Genomic DNA, 22,362 nt, shown 5'->3' with positions numbered 1-22,362 from the left:
CTCACCCCTGCCCACATCCCTGGCCCAAGAGGAAACTGTATAAGGCCTCTGGGCTCCCGTGGGGGAGGGCCCAGGAGCGGCAGGACCCCTGCCTGAGACACTGCCTGAACCTGAAGGAAACAGACCGGATAAACATTTCTCTGCACCCAAATCCCGTGGGAGGGAGAGCTAAACCTTCAGAGAGGCAGACAAGCCTGGGAAACCAGAAGAGACTGCTCTCTGCACACACATCTTGGACGCCAGAGGAAAAAGCCAAAGACCATCTGGAACCCTGGTGCACTGAAGCTCCCAGAAGGGGCAGCACACGTCTTCCTGGTTGCTGCCGCTGCAGAGAGCCCGTGGGCAGCACCCCACGAGCGAACTTGAGCCTCAGGACCACAGGTAAGACCAACTTTTCTGCTGCAAGAAAGCTGCCTGGTGAACTCAAGACACAGGCCCACAGGAACAGCTGAAGACCTGTAGAGAGGAAAAACTACACGCCTGAAAGCAGAACACTCTGTCCCCATAACTGACTGAAAGAGAGGAAAACAGGTCTACAGCACTCCTGACACACAGGCTTATAGGACAGTCTAGCCACTGTCAGAAATAGCAGAACAAAGTAACACTAGAGATAATCTGATGGCGAGAGGCAAGCGCAGGAACCCAAGCAACAGAAACCAAGACTACATGGCACCATAGGAGCCCAATTCTCCCATCAAAACAAACATGGAATATCCAAACACACCAGAAAAGCAAGATCTAGTTTCAAAATCATTTTTGATCATGATGCTGGAGGACTTCAAGAAAGACGTGAAGAACTCCCTTAGAGAACAAGTAGAAGCCTACAGAGAGGAATCGCAAAAATGCCTGAAAGAATTCCAGGAAAACATAAATAAACAAGTAGAAGCCCATAGAGAGGAGACACAAAAAACCCTGAAAGAATTACAGGAAAACATAAATAAACAAGTAGAAGCCCATAGAGAGGAGACACAAAAAACCCTGAAAGAATTACAGGAAAACATAAATAAACAAGTAGAAGCCCACAGAGAGGAGACACAAAAATCCCTGAAAGAATTACAGGAAAACACAATCAAACAGTTGAAGGAATTAAAAATGGAAATAGAAGCAATCAAGAAAGAACACATGGAAACAACCCTGGATATAGAAAACCAAAAGAAGAGACAAGGAGCTGTAGATACAAGCTTCACCAACAGAATACAAGAGATGGAAGAGAGAATCTCAGGAGCAGAAGATTCCATAGAAATCATTGACTCAACTGTTAAAGATAATGTAAAGTGGAAAAAGCTACTGGTCCAAAACATACAGGAAATCCAGGACTCAATGAGAAGATCAAACCTAAGGATAATAGGTATAGAAGAGAGTGAAGACTCCCAGCTCAAAGGACCAGTAAATATCTTCAACAAAATCATAGAAGAAAACTTCCCTAACCTAAAAAAAGAGATACCCATAGGCATACAAGAAGCCTACAGAACTCCAAATAGATTGAACCAGAAAAGAAACACCTCCCGTCACATAATTGTCAAAACACCAAACGCACAAAATAAAGAAAGAATATTAAAAGCAGTAAGGGAAAAAGGTCAAGTAACATATAAAGGCAGACCTATCAGAATCACACCAGACTTCTCGCCAGAAACTATGAAGGCCAGAAGATCCTGGACTGATGTCATACAGACCCTAAGAGAACACAAATGCCAGCCCAGGTTACTGTATCCAGCAAAACTCTCAATTAACATTGATGGAGAAACCAAGATATTCCATGACAAAACCAAATTTACACAATATCTTTCTACAAATCCAGCACTACAAAGGATAATAAATGGTAAAGCCCAACATAAGGAGGCAAGCTATACCCTAGAAGAAGCAAGAAACTACTCGTCTTGGCAACAAAACAAAGGGAATGAAAACACACAAACATAACCTCACATCCAAATATGAATATAATGGGAAGCAATAATCACTATTGCTTAATATCTCTCAATATCAATGGCCTCAACTCTCCAATAAAAAGACATAGGTTAACAAACTGGATATGCAACGAGGACCCTGCATTCTGCTGCCTACAGGAAACACACCTCAGAGACAAAGACAGACACTACCTCAGAGTGAAAGGCTGGAAAACAACTTTCCAATCAAATGGTCAGAAGAAGCAAGCTGGAATAGCCATTCTAATATCAAATAAAATCAATTTCCAACTAAAAGTCATCAAAAAAGATAAGGAAGGACACTTCATATTCATCAAAGGAAAAATCCACCAAGATGAACTCTCAATCCTAAATATCTATGCCCCAAATACAAGGGCACCTACATAGGTAAAAGAAACCTTACTAAAGCTCAAAACACACATTGCACCTCACACAATAATAGTGGGAGATTTCAACACCCCACTCTCATCAATGGACAGATCATGGAAACAGAAATTAAACAGTGATGTCGACAGACTAAGAGAAGTCATGAACCAAATGGACTTATCGGGTATTTATAGAACATTCTATCCTAAAGCAAAAGGATATACCTTCTTCTCAGCTCCTCATGGTACTTTCTCAAAAATTGACCATATAATTGGTCAAAAAACGGGCCTCAACAGGTACAGAAAGATAGAAATAATCCCATAGTGCTATCAGACCACCACGGCCTAAAACTGGTCTTCAATAACAATAAGGGAAGAATGCCCACATATACTTGGAAATTGAACAATGCTCTACTCAATGATAACCTGGTCAAGGAAGAAATAAAGAAAGAAATTAAAAACTTTTTAGAAATTAATGAAAATGAAGGTACAACATACCCAAACTTATGGGACACAATGAAAGCTGTGCTAAGAGGAAAACTCATAGCGCTGAGTGCCTGCAGAAAGAAACAGGAAAGAGCATATGTCAGCAGCTTGACAGCACACCTAAAAGCTCTAGAACAAAAAGAAGCAAATACACCCAGGAGGAGTAGAAGGCAGGAAATAATCAAACGCAGAGCTGAAATTAACCAAGTACAAACAAAAAGGACCACAGAAAGAATCAACAGAACCAAAAGTTGGTTCTTTGAGAAAATCAACAAGATAGATAAACCCTTAGCCAGACTAACGAGAGGACACAGAGAGTGCGTCCAAATTCACAAAATCAGAAATGAAAAGGGAGACATAACTACAGATTCAGAGGAAATTCAAAAAATCATCAGATCTTACTATAAAAACCTATATACAACAAAACTTGAAAATCTTCAGGAAATGGACAATTTCCTAGACAGATACCAGGTATCGAAGTTAAATCAGGAACAGATAAACCAGTTAAACAACCCCATAACTCCTAAGGAAATAGAAGCAGTCATTAAAGGTCTCCCAACCAAAAGGAGCCCAGGTCCAGACGGGTTTAGTGCAGAATTCTATCAAACCTTCATAGAAGACCTCATACCAATATTATCCAAACTATTCCACAAAATTGAAACAGATGGAGCACTACCGAATTCCTTCTACGAAGCCACAATTACTCTTATACCTAAACCACACAAAGACACAACAAAGAAAGAGAACTTCAGACCAATTTCCCTTATGAATATTGACGCAAAAATACTCAACAAAATTCTGGCAAACCGAATTCAAGAGCACATCAAAACAATCATCCACCATGATCAAGTAGGCTTCATCCCAGGCATGCAGGGATGGTTTAATATATGGAAAACCATCAACGTGATCCATTATATAAACAAACTGAAAGAACGGAACCACATGATCATTTCATTAGATGCTGAGAAAGCATTTGACAAAATTCAACACCCCTTCATGATAAAAGTCCTGGAAAGAATAGGAATTCAAGGCCCATACCTAAACATAGCAAAAGCCATATACAGCAAACCAGTTGCTAACATTAAAATAAATGGAGAGAAACTTGAAGCAATCCCACTAAAATCAGGGACTAGACAAGGCTGCCCACTCTCTCCCTACTTATTCAATATAGTTCTTGAAGTTCTAGCCAGAGCAATCAGACAACAAAAGGAGATCAAGGGGATACAGATCGGAAAAGAAGAGGTCAAAATATCACTATTTGCAGATGACATGATAGTATATTTAAGTGATCCCAAAAGTTCCACCAGAGAACTACTAAAGCTGATAAACAACTTCAGCAAAGTGGCTGGGTATAAAATTAACTCAAATAAATCAGTTGCCTTCCTCTATACAAAAGAGAAACAAGCCGAGAAAGAAATTAGGGAAACGACACCCTTCATAATAGACCCAAATTATATAAAGTACCTCGGTGTGACTTTAACCAAGCAAGTAAAAGATCTGTACAATAAGAACTTCAAGACACTGAAGAAAGAAATTGAAGAAGACCTCAGAAGATGGAAAGATCTCCCATGCTCATCGATTGGCAGGATTAATATAGTAAAAATGGCCATTTTACCAAAAGCACTCTACAGATTCAATGCAATCCCCATCAAAATACCAATCCAATTCTTCAAAGAGTTAGACAGAACAATTTGCAAATTCATCTGGAATAACAAAAAACCCAGGATAGCTAAAGCTATCCTCAACAATAAAAGGACTTCAGGGGGAATCACTATCCCTGAACTCAAGCAGTATTACAGAGCAATAGTGATAAAAACTGCATGGTATTGGTACAGAGACAGACAGATAGACCAATGGAATAGAATTGAAGTCCCAGAAATGAACCCACACACCTATGGTCACTTGATTTTTGACAAAGGAGCCAAAACCATCCAATGGAAAAAAGATAGCATTTTCAGCAAATGGTGCTGGTTCAACTGGAGGGCAACATGTAGAAGAATGCAGATCGATCCATCCTTATCACCCTGTACAAAGCTTAAGTCCAAGTGGATCAAGGACCTCCACATCAAACCAGACACACTCAAACTAATAGAAGAAAAACTAGGGAAGCATCTGGAACACATGGGCCCTGGAAAAAATTTCCTGAACAAAACACCAATGGCTTATGCTCTAAGATCAAGAATCGACAAATGGGATCTCATAAAACTGCAAAGCTTCTGTAAGGCAAAGGACACTGTGGTTAGGACAAAACGGCAACCAACAGATTGGGAAAAGATCTTTACCAATCCTACAACAGATAGAGGCCTTATATCCAAAATATTCAAAGAACTCAAGAAGTTAGACCGCAGGGAAACAAATAACCCTATTAAAAAATGGGGTTCAGAGCTAAACAAAGAATTCACAGCTGAGGAATGCCGAATGGCTGAGAAACACCTAAAGAAATGTTCAACATCTTTAGTCATAAGGGAAATGCAAATCAAAACAACCCTGAGATTTCACCTCACACCAGTGAGAATGGCTAAGATCAAAAACTCAGGTGACAGCAAATGCTGGCGAGGATGTGGAGAAAGAGGAACACTCCTCCATTGTTGGTGGGATTGCAGACTGGTAAAACCATTCTGGAAATCAGTCTGGAGGTTCCTCAGAAAATTGGACATTGAACTGCCTGAGGATCCAGCTATACCTCTCTTGGGCATATACCCAAAAGATGCCTCAACATATAAAAGAGACACGTGCTCCACTATGTTCATCGCAGCCTTATTTATAATAGCCAGAAAATGGAAAGAACCCAGATGCCCTTCAACAGAGGAATGGATACAGAAAATGTGGTACATCTACACAATGGAGTATTACTCAGCTATCAAAAACAACGACTTTATGAAATTCGTAGGCAAATGGTTGGAACTGGAAAATATCATCCTGAGTGAGCTAACCCAATCACAGAAAGACATACATGGTATGCACTCATTGATAAGTGGCTATTAGCCCAAATGCTTGAATTACCCTAGTTCCCTAGAACAAACGAAACTGAAGACGGATGATCAAAATGTGAATGCTTCACTCCTTCTTTAAATGAGGAAAAAGAATACCCTTGGCAGGGAAGGGAGAGGCAAAGATTAAAACAGCGACTGAAGGAACACCCATTCAGAGCCTGCCCCACATGTGGCCCATACATTTAGAGCCACCCAATTAGACAAGATGGATGAAGCAAAGAAGTGCAGACCGACAGGAGCCGGATGTAGATTGCTCCTGAGAGACACAGCCAGAATACAGCAAATACAGAGGTGAGTGCCAGCAGCAAACCACTGAACTGAGAATAGGACCCCGTTGAAGGAATCAGAGAAAGAACTGGAAGAGCTTGAAGGGGCTCGAGACCCCATATGTACAACAATGCCAAGCAACCAGAGCTTCCAGGGACTAAGCCACTACCTAAAGACTATACATGGACTGACCCTGGACTCTGACCCCATAGGTAGCAATGAATATCTAGTAAGAGCACCAGTGGAAGGGGAAGCCCTGGGTCCTGCTAAGACTGAACCCCCAGTGATCTAGACTATGGGGGGAGGGCGGCAATGTGGGAGGGTTGGGAGGGGAACACCCATAAGGAAGGGGAGGGGGGAGGGGGATGTTTGCCCGGAAACCGGGAAAGGGAATAACACTTGAAATGTAAATAAGAAATACTCAAGTTAATAAAAAAAAATCTCAGCAAAGTGGCTGGGCATAAAATTAACTCAAACAAATCAGCAGCCTTCCTCTACTCAAAGGATAAACATTCTGAGAAAGAAATGAGGGAAATGACACCTTCACAATAGTCACAAATAACATAAAATACCTCAATGTGACTCTAACCAAGCAAGTGAAAGATCTGTATGACAATAACTTCAAGTCTCTGAAGAAAGAAATTGAAGAATATGGTAAGATCTCCCATGCTCATAGATGGCCAGGATTAATATAGTTGCAATGGCCACCTTGCCAAAAGCAATCTACAGATTCAATTCAATCCCCATCAAAATTACAACTCAATTTTTCATAGACTTAGAAAGAGCAATATGCAAAGTCATTTGGAATAACAAAGAACCCAGGATAGCAAACACTATCCTCAAAAATAAAAACACTTCTGTCCCTGTCCTCAAGCGATATTACAGAGCAATAGTGATAAAAATTGAATGATATTGGTACAGAGATAGGCAGATAGATTGGTGCAATAAAATTGAAGACCCAGAAATGAACCCACGCACCTCTGGTTACTTGACCTTTGACAAAGAAGCTAAAACCGTCCAGTGGGAAAAAAGACAGCATTTTCAACAAATGGTGCTGATTTAACTGGTGATCAGTATGTAGAAGAAAGCCAATCAATTCATTTTTATAGCCCTGTACAAAGCTCAAGTCCAAGTGGTTCAAGGACCTCCACAGAAAACCAAATACACTCAAATAGAAGAAAAAGTGGTGAAGAGCCTTGAACACATGGGTACAGGGGAAATTTTCCTGAACAAAACACCAATCGCTTACACTCTAAGATCAATAATCAACAAATGGGACCTCATAAAACTGCAAAGCTCCTGTAAGGCAAAGGACACCATCATTAGGACAAAATGGCAAAGAACAGATTGGGGAAAGATCTTTACCAATTCTACATCAGACAGAGGGCTAATATCCAAAATATACAAAGAACTCAGGAAGTTAGACTCCAGAGAGCCAAATAACCCTGCTAAGAATGGGATACAGACCTAAACAAAGAATTCTCAGCTGAGGAATATCGAACGGTTGAGAAGTACCTAAAGAAATGTTCAATATCCTTTGTCATCAAGGAAAAGTAAATCAAAACAACCCTGAGATTCCACCTCACACCAGTCAGAATGGCTAAGATCAAAAACTCAGGTGACAACAGATGCTGGTGAGGATGTGGAGAAAGAGGAACACTCCTCCATTGTTGGTGGGATGGCAAAGTGGTACAACCACTCTGGAAATTACTCTGGAGGTTCCTCAAAAAATTAGATGCACTACCTGAGGACCCACTTATACATCTCTTCTACATATACACCAATAATGCTGCAACATACAAGAAAGACACATGCTTCACTACGTTCATAGCAGTTTTTCTTTATATTAGCCAGAAACGGGAAGAATTCAGATACCCTTCAACAGAGGAATGGATACAGAAAATGTGGTACATCTACACAATGCAGTACACTCAGCTATCAAAAACAATGACCCCATGAAATTCTTAGGCAAATAGATGGAACTAGAAAATATCATCCTGAGTGACATAACCCAGTCACAAAAACCACACATGGTATGCACTCACTGATAAGTGGATATTACTCAAAAGCTCGAAATAGGCAAGATATAATCCACAGAACACATGAAGCTCAAGAAGGGCAACCGAAGTGCAGATGGCTCAGCGTTTCTTAGAAAGGGAAACAAAATACTCATAGGAGGAGATAAGGAGACAAAGTTTGGAGCAGAGACTGAAGGAATGGACATTCAGAGCCTTGTCCCAACTGGTGATCCAGCCCATATACACACAGAATATATAGACAATATTGCTGATGGCAAGAAGTGCTGATGTAGCTGTCTCCTGAGAGGCTCAGCCAGAGCATGACAAATGCAGAGGCGAATGCTAGCAGCAAACTATTGAACTGAGAATGGGGTCCCCCATTGGAGGAGATAGAGAAAGGATTGAAGTAGCTGAAGTGGCTTACAACTCCATAAAAACAATACCAACCAACCAGAGCTCCCAAAGACTCCACCACTACCCAAAGAGTACACATGTACAGATCCATGGGTCCAGCTGCATATGTAGCAGAGGTTGGCCTGTTGAGCACCAATGGGTGGAGAACACCTTGGTCCTGCCAAGGCTGGACCCTCCAGTGTAGGGGAATGTCTGGGGGCAACAGGAAGAGGGGTGGTTGGGGAGGGGGAATACCCTTATAGAAGAAGTGGAGGGGGATGTGATAGGGGGCTTAGGCTGGGAAACTGGGAAAGGGAATAACATTTGAAATGTAAATAAAAAATATCCAATGAAGAAAAATTTAAAAAATAAAAAAAATAGCCAAAAAAAAGAAAGAAAAGAAAAGAAAAAAAGGAAAAGAGCCCTGTGGGATGTTCTATAAAAGCTTGAGAAGAGTGCAAACGATGGAGGTCTGGCTAGTGAAATTTCAGAGGGAAGATTAAAGAATCTTTTTAGCTGGAACTGAAGAATCTATTGTGATTAACAAGATGCCAGAACTATTAAAGCAAGCCTTTGCATTACTGTAACTATTGATGCTGGTTAGCGAGAGCTAAGAAATTATCAGTGATTAAGAAGAGACCAGCATCATTGAGGTGAAATCTTCTGGGAAGTGTTTTTTGGGAGTTGTGAGATAGCTAAGGCTGTGTACCTCATGCAGAGCTGGACATGGTAATGTGTAAGAGTCACCCAGGTGGTACTGGTTTTGAAGGCCAGAAGGGGTCATGAAGAGTCACCGAGGCTCAGCACTGTGAGAGGCCATGGAAGGCCATTGTTGAAGGTGCAGCCTCAGTTGCTATTGATGGCCGAGGACTGAAGGGGTCATGCAAAGGAGCTGAGGCTTAGCACCATGAAGAGAGCCCTTGAGAGGCTATTGGTGAAGCCTGGTTGCAGTGGCAAACAACAGTGTTTTGGAGATGCAGGTACCATGAGGTGACCACCAAGAACAGCAGCAGCAGCGTAGAACAGGCAGCTAGAAGACAAGGTGTGTGCTACAAAGGGCAGAGCTGGAGAAGTGGCCCAAGCTCTTGGAGGAGTCCGGAAGATTGTGGGTGGATCCCAGATATTGGATGGTTAGAGTTTGATTCTTATTTTGATTATGACTGTGCTCTGATATTTTTCTCACTTGAAGAAAGGAAGTATTTTCGTGGAGCCAACAGACTTTGAATTGAAAAAAAGACTTTGAATTTTAAAAGAGATTGGATATTTTAAAGGGATGGAAATTTTAATATTTAAGAATTTGTAAAGACTGTGGAATTTAGATGAATAAGTAAGTAATGGTAGGGGCTTAATAGTGATGTGTTTGTGTGCCAAGTTGACAAGGGGTCAATTGTATTGGCTGGTTTTGTGTGACAACTTGACACAAGCTGGAGTTATCACAGAAAAAGGAGCCTCCCTTGAGGAAATGCCTCCATGAGATCCAGCTGTAAGGCATTTTCTCAATTAGTGATGGGGGGCACCTGGTTTGTGACACCATCCCTGGGCTGGTAGTCTTGGGTTCTACAAGAAAGCAAGGTAGGGGATGTAAGTCAGTAAGTAACATCCCTTCATGGTCTCTGCTTCCTGACCTGCTTGAGTTTCAGTTCTGACTTCCTTTGGTGATGAACAGCAATGTGGAAATGTAAGCTGAATAAACCCCTTCCTTCCCAACTTGATTCTTAATATATATTAATATTATATATATATATAATGTGATAAAAATTAGCTATTGGCAAGCCCCAAATAAAGGAAAACAGAAACAAAAAGTATTAATGACAGAATTTGTGTGTATACATACATATATATATTAATGATATTATATTATATTTATTATATTATAGGAAAAGAGCAGCATACAGGGTTAGGTAAAAACTGTCAAGATTGTTTAATTTAGTATTTGTTTTTTTTGCTTGTTTGTTTATTTGCTTTTTGGAGACAGGGTCTAACTATAGAGGTTTTGCTCCTGGTATATTCATTCCAGGCTGGCTCTGAATTTACATAGATCCCTGTGCTTCTACCTCCAGGTGCTACCATACCAGCCCTCATTCTATGATTCCTTAATCATGTGTGTACATTGTATTGGTTTACTTCTTCAAAATTAGTTGATTTACACAAATACTCGTCATGATGGATTTTTTAAAAAGATATTTATCTCTCCTCTCATGTGTGTATATGTGAGCACATGTATCTACATGTGTAAGTGAATGCCTGAAAACTTACCTGTGTGTGTATATGTGTGTGCATATCTATGCTTCTGTAAGTTCAAGTGCATATGAAAGTTCATGCTTACTGTATGCATGTGGTTGTGTAATTTATGTGCTATGAAAGTGAAATATCAACCAGAGGAACGGTCTGAATTGTGTTTTTGTCATCATTATTTTAATTTAGAGACTTTCACTGAGAGCAGAGGGTCACTGATTAGTCTAGGCTGTCTAAGCAATAAGCCCCAGGGACTGGCCTGCCCCTGCATCCCCAGCACTGAGATTCCAAGGACACACACCTCCGCTTGGCTTTTCATGAATTTGGAGTCATGCTTTCATGACAAGAGTTTTATAGACTCAGCTGTTTTCCCAGCACCAACAGTCTCCTTTAATTCCACCGTTATTTTTACTTACCTCCTTTATTTCCTGGCAGAGGGACTATCATCTCTTCGTATCTCACAGGGTGAGTCATGGACACAGCCAAATCCCGGACACTCAAGATCCTCGCAGTTTTCAAAGAGTTGTTGTAGGTTTTAGTGACAGCCACTGTGGCATTGGGGTTCTGAGCAAGGTACTCTTGTGCTGGGTGTACTGTGACTTGTGATGGGTAAATGGAGATTCCAGAGGCAGGCTTTCCCACAGCAGAACAATGAAGGTTATGAAGATCTTCAGAGCTAGGCACAGACTGGAGTTCAGTTACTTGTTCAGATACAGCTGAGGCAAAGAGAGGGAAACAAAAGCAAGTCATACCAAATTCTCTCCTGTGAGAGCATGGAATTTACCCCAATTTCTATATGACACACAAATGCTGAAAACACATCCCTGTCTGATAACTCCTCACATATATCATTAAACTTCCAGTACCTTTTCCTCTGTCCACTGCCTGCTCTTTTAACACATCTATAAATTATATTATACACATCCTCAGCACTTCATAATTACAGAGGCATAATGTGGAACTCTAATGCTCTCACTAGTACTGAGATACCCTGCTAGCTTGAACCCTAACTTCCACAGTTTCTACCTTTCTCTGTTCTTGACTGATGTCTCTTTCTTTTCCCATGCCTTCATCCTGGAATAGTAACAACACTCAAATACTTTTCCTGCGTTTTCCTTCCATTTAATGGAAGCCAGTACAGCATAATGTAAAGAGATGATGTTAGGTGAGAGACAGTGCTGCCAGGGCACAACCGTCCATTGGCCTCCATTGCTTTTGTCCTGTCTAAGTAACTTGAACTAATCACCATCAGTGTTTTATTACCTAACTTTCTTTCTCTGGACAGTGGCCTTAAAAACTATAACTCTACAATGTCTACCCCGCATTATGGGACCCTTGAGGAAGATGTTATATACTTAAAATGTTAAGCCAGGTTCCATGGCTGCCTTGTGGAAAAGTGTTAAACAGACACCTGCAGCAGGATCCATCGTCAAATGTCACTCCTTGGATGTCAAACCTGTCATGAAGGAGGCACTGGGTTCCAGAATCTTGCACTGAAGCCTGTTTACATATGGTGGGAAAATCTTTTCTCCATATCTATGACTGTAAGTGCCAATATTGTGAGGCAAAGAGCCTTGGATTTTCTGCCAGATAATTGATTTGCTCAACATTTGCTAGACTTGTGAAGTTTCAGAAGATGGTCACCTTTCCTCCCAGGACAGTCTCTCTCTCCCTCCCTCCCTCTCCCTCTCCCTCTCCCTCTCCCTCTCCCTCTCCCTCTCCTTCTCCCTCTCCCTCTCCCTCTCCCTCTCCCTCTACCTCTCTCATTTTGGATTTTATTTGTGACATTCCAAATGTCATCTCCTAACCAGCACAGCCATTTCTTAATTGTCCTTTATCCTCTGTGAAGATTCTGAAAATGAGATCCATTGTTAAGAGATATAGATATATAGTCACATACTTCTGCAGAGTATTCTAAAAAAACTCTCTGCCTTAGGATTAGCAATTTATTTGCTTCTTATGCTCAGTAAAACATCCAGATAACCCAATTAAAAATAGGGTTCAGAGCTAAACAGAGAATTTTAAATATAGGAATCCCAAATGGACAAAAACCATTTAAAGCAATGTTCAACATCCTTAGTCATTAGGGAAATGAAAATCAAAATGACTCTGAGATTCCATCTTTTATATCTATCAGAATAGCCAAGATCATAAACTCAAGTGACAGTGCATGCTGGCAAGGTTGTGTAACAAGGGGAACTCTACTTCATGGCTGATGGATGGGCAAACTGTACAACCACTTTGGAAAACAATTTGGTGGTTTCTCAGAAAGTTCTACCTCAAGAGCAACTACACCACTTCTGAGCACATACTCAAAAGATGTCCCACTGAACCACAAGCACATTTGCTCAACTATATTTATTGAAGCTTTATTTGTAATCGCTATAAATTTGACATTTTGAGATTTAATGAATTCCTCTAAATTACCTCTAAAAATTTGATTAAATCTATCAAGAAATTTAAAAAAAACAGAAATGAATAGATCCCAAGTGGTCATCTATTTTTTTTAAGTCAACAACAGATAAAATAAACCCATAGTATAGGGAGATATGCTATAGAGAGTAAAAGGAAAGACGTCTGGATTCTGCTGTGGAACGCTGTCCATCTTCCTTAGTCTCTGCTTTATTTAAATACGAAAATTAAAAAAACAACCATGGGACTGGAAAGATGGCTCAGCAGTTAAGAACACTGACTGCTCTTCCAGAAGTCTTGAGTTTAATTCCTAGCAACCACATGGTGGCTCACAACCATCTCTAATAGGATACGATGTCCTCTTCTGGTATGTCTGAAGAGAGCAACAGTGTACTCATGTGCATAAAATAAATCTTAAAAAAAAAGAAAAAAATAACCTACACACCTTGATCCATTTTAGGACATAAGCTTTTCCCTCATTTCATCTTCACAATCAAATTACAAGCAATTTTGTATCAAATACTTTAAAAATCAATATAGTGAATCTAAACTGTATAAAAGTATCAGGGACCTTTCAAATGCATGAGGCAACTTTATTGTGAGAGAAACCCTGTGCTTATCAGTTCTGTGCTCATGTTTTACTTGGTCTAATTTTTAAGACTGAGGTCTCCTGGAAATTCTTTCTTTTCCTGCACCATATCATTTTTAATTTAAAAAAAAATAGGTGTAACGTTACCAGCTCCATAGCTTTGAATAAAATGAGAACACAAGGTCATCTGACAGTTATATGTCACCAGAAACATTGCAATTTCCATATGTAGTTTGTTCCTTGCACTCAGGAAAGGACTGAACAGTACACATGAAAACCCAAACAAGCAAAAATAAATAAGTAAATAAGTAAATAAATATCTGAGCTGTCCATCACTGATTACCCAACAGTTTCCGAACTGTCTAGCCCCTCATCATCACTTGCTCCCAGATTCTCTTTCCCTTTATAGTCTGAGCTATTTCATGACAGAAGTCTTCCTCATCAAACATAGTCAATTCTAATTTATTATTTATTGATACTAAAGAGTGAACTCCAGACATTATCCAGGCTAAGCAGAAGCTTTGTCCCTAAACCTCAGTTTCTCTTTTCAGTTTAGCATAGTTTTTGTTTTCTCTCCTCAATTATTTTTTAAACATGTAATCCTGATTTTTAATTATGCTTGTGATGGGGATGTGTGCCCAGGGATCCACAGAGGATGCAAGAGATCTTTCGATCTTTTCACCTGAGTTTAAGGTGCTTTTGAGCATTTTGATGTAGGTGCTTGGGACAGATCTTGGGTTCTCTTACAGAGTGCCATGTGCTCCTAACTCTTATCTACTGAGCTACTTCTCAAGACGCCTCACCTGAATTCTTCAAGAAACTAGTTATTGTTTAACCTGAAGAAAACAGAAAATTACTATGACAACGTTTGTTGAATTCTTACAAAAGCTCGGCTTGTAATCATGGAGAATTCCATAAAGCACATTTTTTTTAGGCTGGTCTATATAATAAAAATGTCTTAATACATACAAAAAGGTTTTTAACATTACATGGTCTGCATACTTGATTTTGAAAACAGGGTATAATTCAAAGACAAGGGATTCTGTGAAGAGATGCTTTGGATCTAGCTTGTCTTTTGCCTTTATCCTTCCATCAAGGAGATAAAGAGGAAATCATCTAATTTGAGCAAGTTGTACACACCTCAGAATCTGTATTCCTGCCTTTGTTCTCATCATTCTATCCTCTATAGTCACTGTTTCAAGTATGTTCACATTACATGATTTGCTAGCTGTGTGATTTTATAGGTATATGGTTAGCAAACTGAAACTAGCATACATCCTCTTTACCTACTGGAGCAAAAGTAAATGTCCTGTGACCTAATATTTATTCGCCACTCACTTCCAGCTAAACATACATAAAAGAAAATACACTTACCTGATTCTTGTGCACAGAGAGGAAGCATTAAGAGATGGGTGACGCAAAGAAGTGAAAAATCCATTGAATCTGATGATGAAGGTCTTTTTCTAACAGTTACAGTATCGTGTTTCCCAGCTAAGCTTCCAAATGAGGCTGAAGTTCATGCCCCACACCAGATGGTTATTCATTAACAAGATTATTTGCCTATTATAATTGTTTTAGTGATGAAGGGAAGTGGGCCCAGATCATTCATTGTGGGTTTTTTTCTTCATCTTTATTAAATTGGGTATTTATTTACATTTCAATTGTAACTCCCTTTCCCAGTTTCCAGACCAACATCCCCCTAACCCCTCCCTCTCCCCTTCTATATGAGTGTTCCCTTCCCCATCCTCCCACCATTACCACCCTCCCCACAAGAATCCCGTTCACTGGGGGGGTCCAGCCTTGGCAGGACCAAGGGCTTCCCCTTCCACTGGTGCCCTTACTAGGCTATTAATTGCTACCTATGCAGTTGGAACCCAGGGTCAGTTCATGTATAGTCTTTGGGTAGTGGCTTTGTCCCTGGAAGCTCTGGTTGGTTGGCATTGTTGTTCATATGGGGTCTCAAGCCCCTTCAAGCTCTTTCAGTCCTTTCTCTGAATCCTTCAACGGGGGTCGCGTTCTCAGTTCAGTGGTTTTCTGCTCTCATTCGCCTCTGTATTTGCAGTATTCTGCCAGCCCATTCATTTGTAATGGTTGCATTCTTAGCCTAGCATGCCTTATGAAGCAAACCAGTAACCAGAATCCTTCTGTGGCTTCTACACCAGCTCCTGCCTCCAGGTTTCTTCACTGTATAAGTTCCTGCCCTCATTGCTTTGACAGTGAACTGTTACACAGAACTGTGAGGAAGATAAACCTCCCTCCCCCCCGGCCAAGTTGCATCTGCACATAGTATTTCATCACAGCAAAGTAACACTAGTAATACCTAGTAACACCTCCTTCCTCATTTGAAAACAGTCTGTGAACGTATGGTGTTGTACATCTTTAACCTCAGCCCCCAGGAGGTAAAAAGTCAGAAATGTGTCTTGAGACTCAGGATAGTAAATGGCTACCTGAAGAGTTTCAGATACTCAGAATGACACAGTGTATTAATTTAAGAGGAAAAGAGGAAGGGAAGAGAGAGGAGGTATTGGAGTGAGAAAGAGGAAGGGAAAATTATGCACATACAGTGTTCATGATGTGAAATTTTTTGAAAAATGAATTTTTTTTTTCGGAGCTGGGGACCGAACCCAGGGCCTTGCACTTCCTAGGTAAGCGCTCTACCACTGAGCTAAATCCCCAGCGAAAAAAGAATTTTAATTTATATTCTATTGCAAAAGTTTTTTAATTTCCTGGGTTTCCTACCCTTTAGTTTTTTCCACAGGTTTCCTACCTTCCAGATTTTTTTTCATAAACGTATGATCCAGAGGTGATGTGGGGGGGTTCTGCTATGATATAATTCAGAGGTCTTTGTATTGGGGACAGAGAATTAAATAAGACCCAGAAAAGCAGTAGTGAAATGGTACATGTATGAATTGAATAGTAATGCAGAAATTATACCTACAGACAGAAAAATGGGTCAAGCTCATATGGGATCCAAGAACCATGAGTTCTTTCCTGGGGTTCCTATTTTGAATCTAGGAAATCAGGAGCTAAGAGAAAGATATGAAATGGATTCTTATCTTGAGTGACAGATAGGCTATTAAGTTCACATAAGCTTCATCATAAAATAGGGAACAGGGTTTAGATACTATTCTTGTAAACAGTTTAAGATATTAAAGAAAGCTCTACAGCACCTGTTATCAATTATTTGTTCATCTGAGTGGGACATATGTGATCCTGTTTTACTACAATCTATAGATGTTGAGGCACTATATAAGGGAAAAAAGTTTTCTTATACACAGTCCTAGTTAGGGTTTCCTTGCTCTGAAGAGATACTGTGATCAAGGCCAATGTTATAAATGAAAACATTTAATTGAGGTTGGCTTATAGTTTCAGAGGCTTAGTCTGTTATCATTATGGTGGGAAGCATGGCAGTGACCAGGCTGACATGGTACTGGAGACCATGGTGCTGGAGGAGCTGAGAATTATACATCCCGATACACAGGTAAAAAAAGGCAAAAACCATTCCACTGGGATTGGCTTGAGCATATATAAGATCTTATAGCCCGCCTCCACAGAGAAAAACTTCCTCTAACAAGGCCATACCTACCCCACAAGGCCACACATCCTACTAATGTCACTCCCTATGGGCCAAGCATTCAAACACAGAACTCTATGGCAATCCTACCTTTTCAAACCATGATGCTCATTTATTCCAATGAACAATTCTATTCCCATTAGGACAACTTCTCATATTTCTACCCCTATGGGAAGTTTGTGTTCAGCCACATCCTGGTAGGAAAGATTTTTAAAAGATAACCTCATCTGAAATTCTCAGAAAGTATCCAGAAACAAATCGTCAAGGACTTATTAAAGGTCGTATATGTTCAGACCCTGAGCCTGATTTGTTGATAGTTTAACACAAAATTGGAGAGGATTTGTTTCTTTTTTTAGTATTCTTCATATCAAATTGTGCTGAAACTCTTCATGCTGAGCTAGAGAGGTGTCCAACAAGATTCCAGGATAAGAATGTTCTTTCCCAGAGGGAACAGAGGGCACTAGGTGGGTTCCTCTTGTGTCAGGAATGTGGGCAGAAGTAGTTGTCTCCTCTGAGCTCTCAGGATTGTTTGCACTTCTCCCCACAGAGTTCTTAACACTCAATAGTTCTTCTAGCTCAAAGTTCTAAAGTCCTCCCACAGTTCAAGCATATCCCAGAGAAACATTTCTGTTTAAAAATAGATACTGAAATCAATTAAGGACAGAAAGAGTCCAAATCATTTTTTAACTGAATCTTTGGTGTAGTGAGCCATATTGGATTTGGGCCTGGCCGTTTTGTGACTGCATAGCTCAAGGTGGCTACGTGACTCTGGGCTGCATGGCCACAGAGGTTCAACCTTGAAATGACTGCCATACAGACATGAGATTGTTGAACTAAAGCCTCTCCCAGGAAGACCCTGGGAGCAATGACAGGATGTTTCAGCCTCAGCAAAACACCGGATGTCCCTGAGCAGATTCCTGAGAAGGGTTTGACCTTTTCAAAGAACATGTCCCCGGAAGACTGTTGCCTCTTTGTTATAGGAGGATATCTTGCAGTGTAGTGATTCACCTTATATCCTTGGGCATTTCCCAAACTCCCCCACCCTAAGCTTCACTTCCTGCTTCTATTCCTGCCTCAGAGCTTTAAATGCTGTACATTTCTCTCAATAAACGAGACCTTGACAACAGAATCTTGCTTGGTCTCCTTCTCTCGCCCCCCATTTAGGCCCAAGGGTAGCGCCCCTTCGGGACCCTGAATAACTGGGTGCCCGCTGGCGGGGACACTTTGTATTGTTTTTTATTTGATTGTTTCTATCTTATTGCTTTCAGTTCTTAGTTGATTATTTCTTGCCATCTTCTCCTGTTGCGTGTATTTGCTTCCTTTTGTTCTAGAGCTTTCAGATGCGCTGTTAAATTGCTAGTATGAGATCTTCCTGTTTTTTATGAAGGTACTTAGTGCTATGAACTCTCCTCTTAGCACTGCTTTCATTGGGTCCCATATGTTTGTGTATGCTGTGCATTCATTTTCATTGAATTCTAAAATTCTCTAATTTATGACCCAGTGGTCATTGAGTAGCAAGCCGTTCAGTTTCCATGTGTTTGTAGGTTTTCTGTTGTTTCTTTTGTTGAAGTCCACTTCTAATCTTTGGTGGTTTGATAAGATACAGTGGGTTGTTTCAGTTTTCTTGTATCTGGTAAGACTGGTTCGTTAGTGAGGATTTGATCAAATTTGGCTAAGGTTCAGTAAGGTGCTGAGAAGAAGGTATATTCTTTTGTGTCTGGGTTAAATGTTCTGTAGATATCTGTTATGTTCATTTGAGTCATAACATCTGTTAGCTCCATTATTTCTGTGTTTAGTTCTGTCTGTATGATGAGTCCATTGGTGAGATTTGGGTGTTGAAGTCTCCCACTTTTAATGTGTGTAGTTCAATAAGCAATTTAAACTCTAGCAATGTTTCTTTTTCAAACTTGCATTTGGGGCATAGATATTCAGAACTGATATGTCATTTTGGTGCATTTTTCGTTTGATGAGTATGAAATGTCCATTCCCATCTCTTTTGTTTAATTTTGGTTGGATGTCTATTTTGTTAGATGTTAGAATGACTACACTAGCTTGTCTCTTGGGTCCATTGGCTTGGAGCACTTCTAATCAGGGGCATATCCTCCTTGTCCTGTTAACTGTCAATCTCCCCTAACTTTGGTCAGTGGGCTAGAAGGGAGGTTGAAGTGTTTAAGAACCCTTACTAAAGTAGGATTTGAAAAATCTAAGCCTTCAATGGACAGTATAGTTCACCATTTCCCAAGGAGCAAGAAGATCAGTCCCCCCATGTCTCCAGTTACTCCTTACTTCATAGTTCACAAACTGCTGGGTTTCTCTAGTCTTCCATTTCCCTACCCCTTACACAATTGCTTCTTTCTCTCCCATTGCTCTACCATCTACGTATTCACTTCCTGAGTGCTGGGGTCAGGCCACAATGTTGTCCTGTCACATCCCACTTCATCCAGAATGGAAGGGACCTGTCTGTACACAGGCCACTACTTATGTTTATTTTTAATGCCACTTTAAAAGTGTTTCCAAATATAGAGCTTAGCATAATACTCTCTAACTCTCATAATCATACCTTCAGATCTCCATTCCTTTAATATTTAATATTTCATACATGTGAAGTTTAATAGACTATTTGGTACTTATTTATGTTTTTGCATATGCTACAGCCTTCTTTTGATTCACTTTTCCATTTATTACAATATTCCATTCAAAAATATTCTATTAGTCTTGATGAAATATATGTTCTTTGGATTGTATGCTTACTCATATCGTCTTTCATTCTCTTGTTGTATAACTCATCTCTGAATCTAGGACTAAGACTTTAGTAGATTTAAAGAAAAACAATATCCAGTAAAGTATCATTTAACTGCCAATGATATGACAACAAGTACATAGCAAAGTTCACCATAAAATATTAAGTAGATGTATTCTAGTGAAAATATTAAAGGTAACTGAATATAATGGGTTACAGACACACGCACACACACACACACACACACACACACGTACACACACATTTATTATCATGTGTTTATGAAATCCATTATTGGTGGCACCAATATGAAATATAAACTCTAAGCCAGGCATAGTGTCTCATGTCTGTATTCCCATTACTTGGTAGGCAATCCAAATTAATTGAAGTATGTGTGAAACAAAACCTGGTTATATAATTCCCAGACCAGTCTGGTCTACAGAACTAGATCCTGTCCCAATCAATTGACCCATTAAATGAAGCATAAATCCATAATAATATGCCATTATGAATACTCTAAGCAGGCAGTACTATGATTTAGAGTATTTGTTCTATGCCTGCAGACAGCAGTGGAAATGAATAAGATATGAGTATATACAATAGCAGACTTTCTCCTCTGAAGTAGGGTGAAGAATACAGACACAAACAGAGGCATAGATACATCAGACATCATACATCAACTTCACAAAGAAGCAAGCCTAGGCTGTGGTGTCAAGTGTAGGAAAATGGTCCACGGTAGAATGTAGTAATGACATGAGAAGGGGCAGAAGAGTGAAGCAAGCTCTGCAGTGCTAGTCCTGTTAATTAAAAACATGTCTAGGTTCTGTATAAGCACCAGTTCATATTCTCCATGTTCAATGAACTCTGTCTTCATCAATTGGGCGTTGATGTGAGTTTGAGGAGAGCAACCTCTAATCTTGCCATCAGCCTGGTTGTTAGGGATTTCCATGGGTCCTCTTTAGCCAAAAACTCAATTAGATATAATCCAAACCTTATACTGGAAGCTTGACTTGATGACCAGAAATGAGCAGTTGGATATCTATGTCCTCTGTTATTTAGTGATTTCATTTAAATCAACTTCTAATGTGGACATGTTAGAGAAAGCTTCTAGTGTATTAGGTTTATACCACCTCTCCAATGACTATTAATTTTAGCTGTGTCTACATACTGACCATGAATATGGGAGGAACCACTCCATAGTCTAAACCAAACAAAATAAAATGGAGAAGTTGAGCTGAGCACCAATAGTTATCTCTGTTTGCTTTCTGATGGTAGATGCAATATGACTAGAGTTCCATGTTGCTGATGCTGTTTTTTCTTCACTATTGTGTACCCTAGAACCATGAATTCAAATAGCATCTTCCTTCATTTTGCCCCTTTTATCATGTATTGTGTCACAGCAATGTGAAAAGTAACTGATATAGCTTCTACGTTTAAAAATACAGGAAATACAGAAAACAATAAGAAGATCAAACCTAAGGATAATTGGTAGAGAAGAGTGTGAAGACTCCCAACTTAAAGAGCCAGTAAATATCTTCAACAACATTATCGAAGAAAATTTCCCTAACCTAAAGAGATGCCAATAAACACACAAGAATTCTACAGAACTCCAAAGAGATTGGACCAGAAAAGAAATTTCCCCCATTACATAGTAGTCAAAGCACCAAATGCACAAAAGTAAGAACATTAAAAGGAGTTAGAGAAGAAGATCAAGATATATATAAAGGCAGACCTATCAGAATTACATCACATTTTCACTAGAGACTACAAAAGATCAGGAGAAGATGTCATACAGACACTAAGAGAACACAAATGCCAGCCAAGGCTACTATATCCAGCAAAACTCTCAATTAATATAGATGGAGAAACCAAGGTATTTCATGACAAAACCAAGTTCACCCAATACCTTTCTTCAAATCCAGCCCTACAAAGGATAGTAGATGGAAAACTCTAACACACGGAGGGAAAATACACCCTAGAAAAAGCAAGAAAGTAACCTCCTTACAACCAAAAAGAATAGAGCCACACAAACATAATTCTACCTCTAAAAACAAAAATAACAGGAAACGACAATCACTCTTCTTTAATATCTCTTAACATCAATAGGCACAATTCCCCAATAAAAAGACATAGGCTAACAGACGAGATACATAAAGAGGACCAAGCATTTCGCTTGTATACAGAGAATATACCTCAGTGACAAAGACAGACACTACCTCAGAGTAAAAGGCTGGAAAACAACTTTGAAGCAAATGGTCACAAGCTGGAGTTGCAATTCTAATATCGAATAAAAACAACTTTCAACCAAAAGTTATCAAAAAAGATAAGGAAAGACACTTCACATTCATCAAAGGAAACATCTACCAAG

The 22,362-nt window shown here is 39.8% G+C and overlaps 1 protein-coding gene across 5 annotated transcripts in view; it reads right to left on the bottom strand.

The window, feature by feature from the left end:
* Window positions 1–15,220, bottom strand: part of Cd200l1 (CD200 molecule like 1) — a 51,762-nt gene extending 36,542 nt beyond the window's left edge. For 2 of the 5 annotated variants that reach the window (XR_015633425.1, XM_087577333.1), the window contains exons 1-2: window positions 15,055–15,205; window positions 11,096–11,395 (exon numbers count right to left, since the gene is read on the bottom strand). Coding sequence is in view for 3 of the 5 variants with exons in the window: in XM_087577333.1 (XP_087433459.1) it covers window positions 11,096–11,395; window positions 15,055–15,118 (364 nt within the window). In the remaining 2 variants the exon portion in view is untranslated. Of the gene's footprint in view, window positions 1–11,095; window positions 11,674–15,054 lie in introns of all 5 variants that reach the window. The other 3 variants (XR_015633426.1, XM_087577331.1, XM_087577332.1) reach the window with 3 other exon arrangements.
* Between the last annotated feature and the right edge of the window lie 7,142 nt (window positions 15,221–22,362).

The sequence above is a fragment of the Rattus norvegicus genome, chromosome 11, assembly GCF_021556685.1.
Source record: "Rattus norvegicus strain SHRSP/BbbUtx chromosome 11, alternate assembly SHRSP_T2T, whole genome shotgun sequence".
Classification (NCBI taxonomy): Eukaryota; Metazoa; Chordata; class Mammalia; order Rodentia; family Muridae; genus Rattus; species Rattus norvegicus.
Note: the sequence above shows the minus strand (reverse complement) of the source record. Positions and strands in the feature narration are given on the sequence as shown.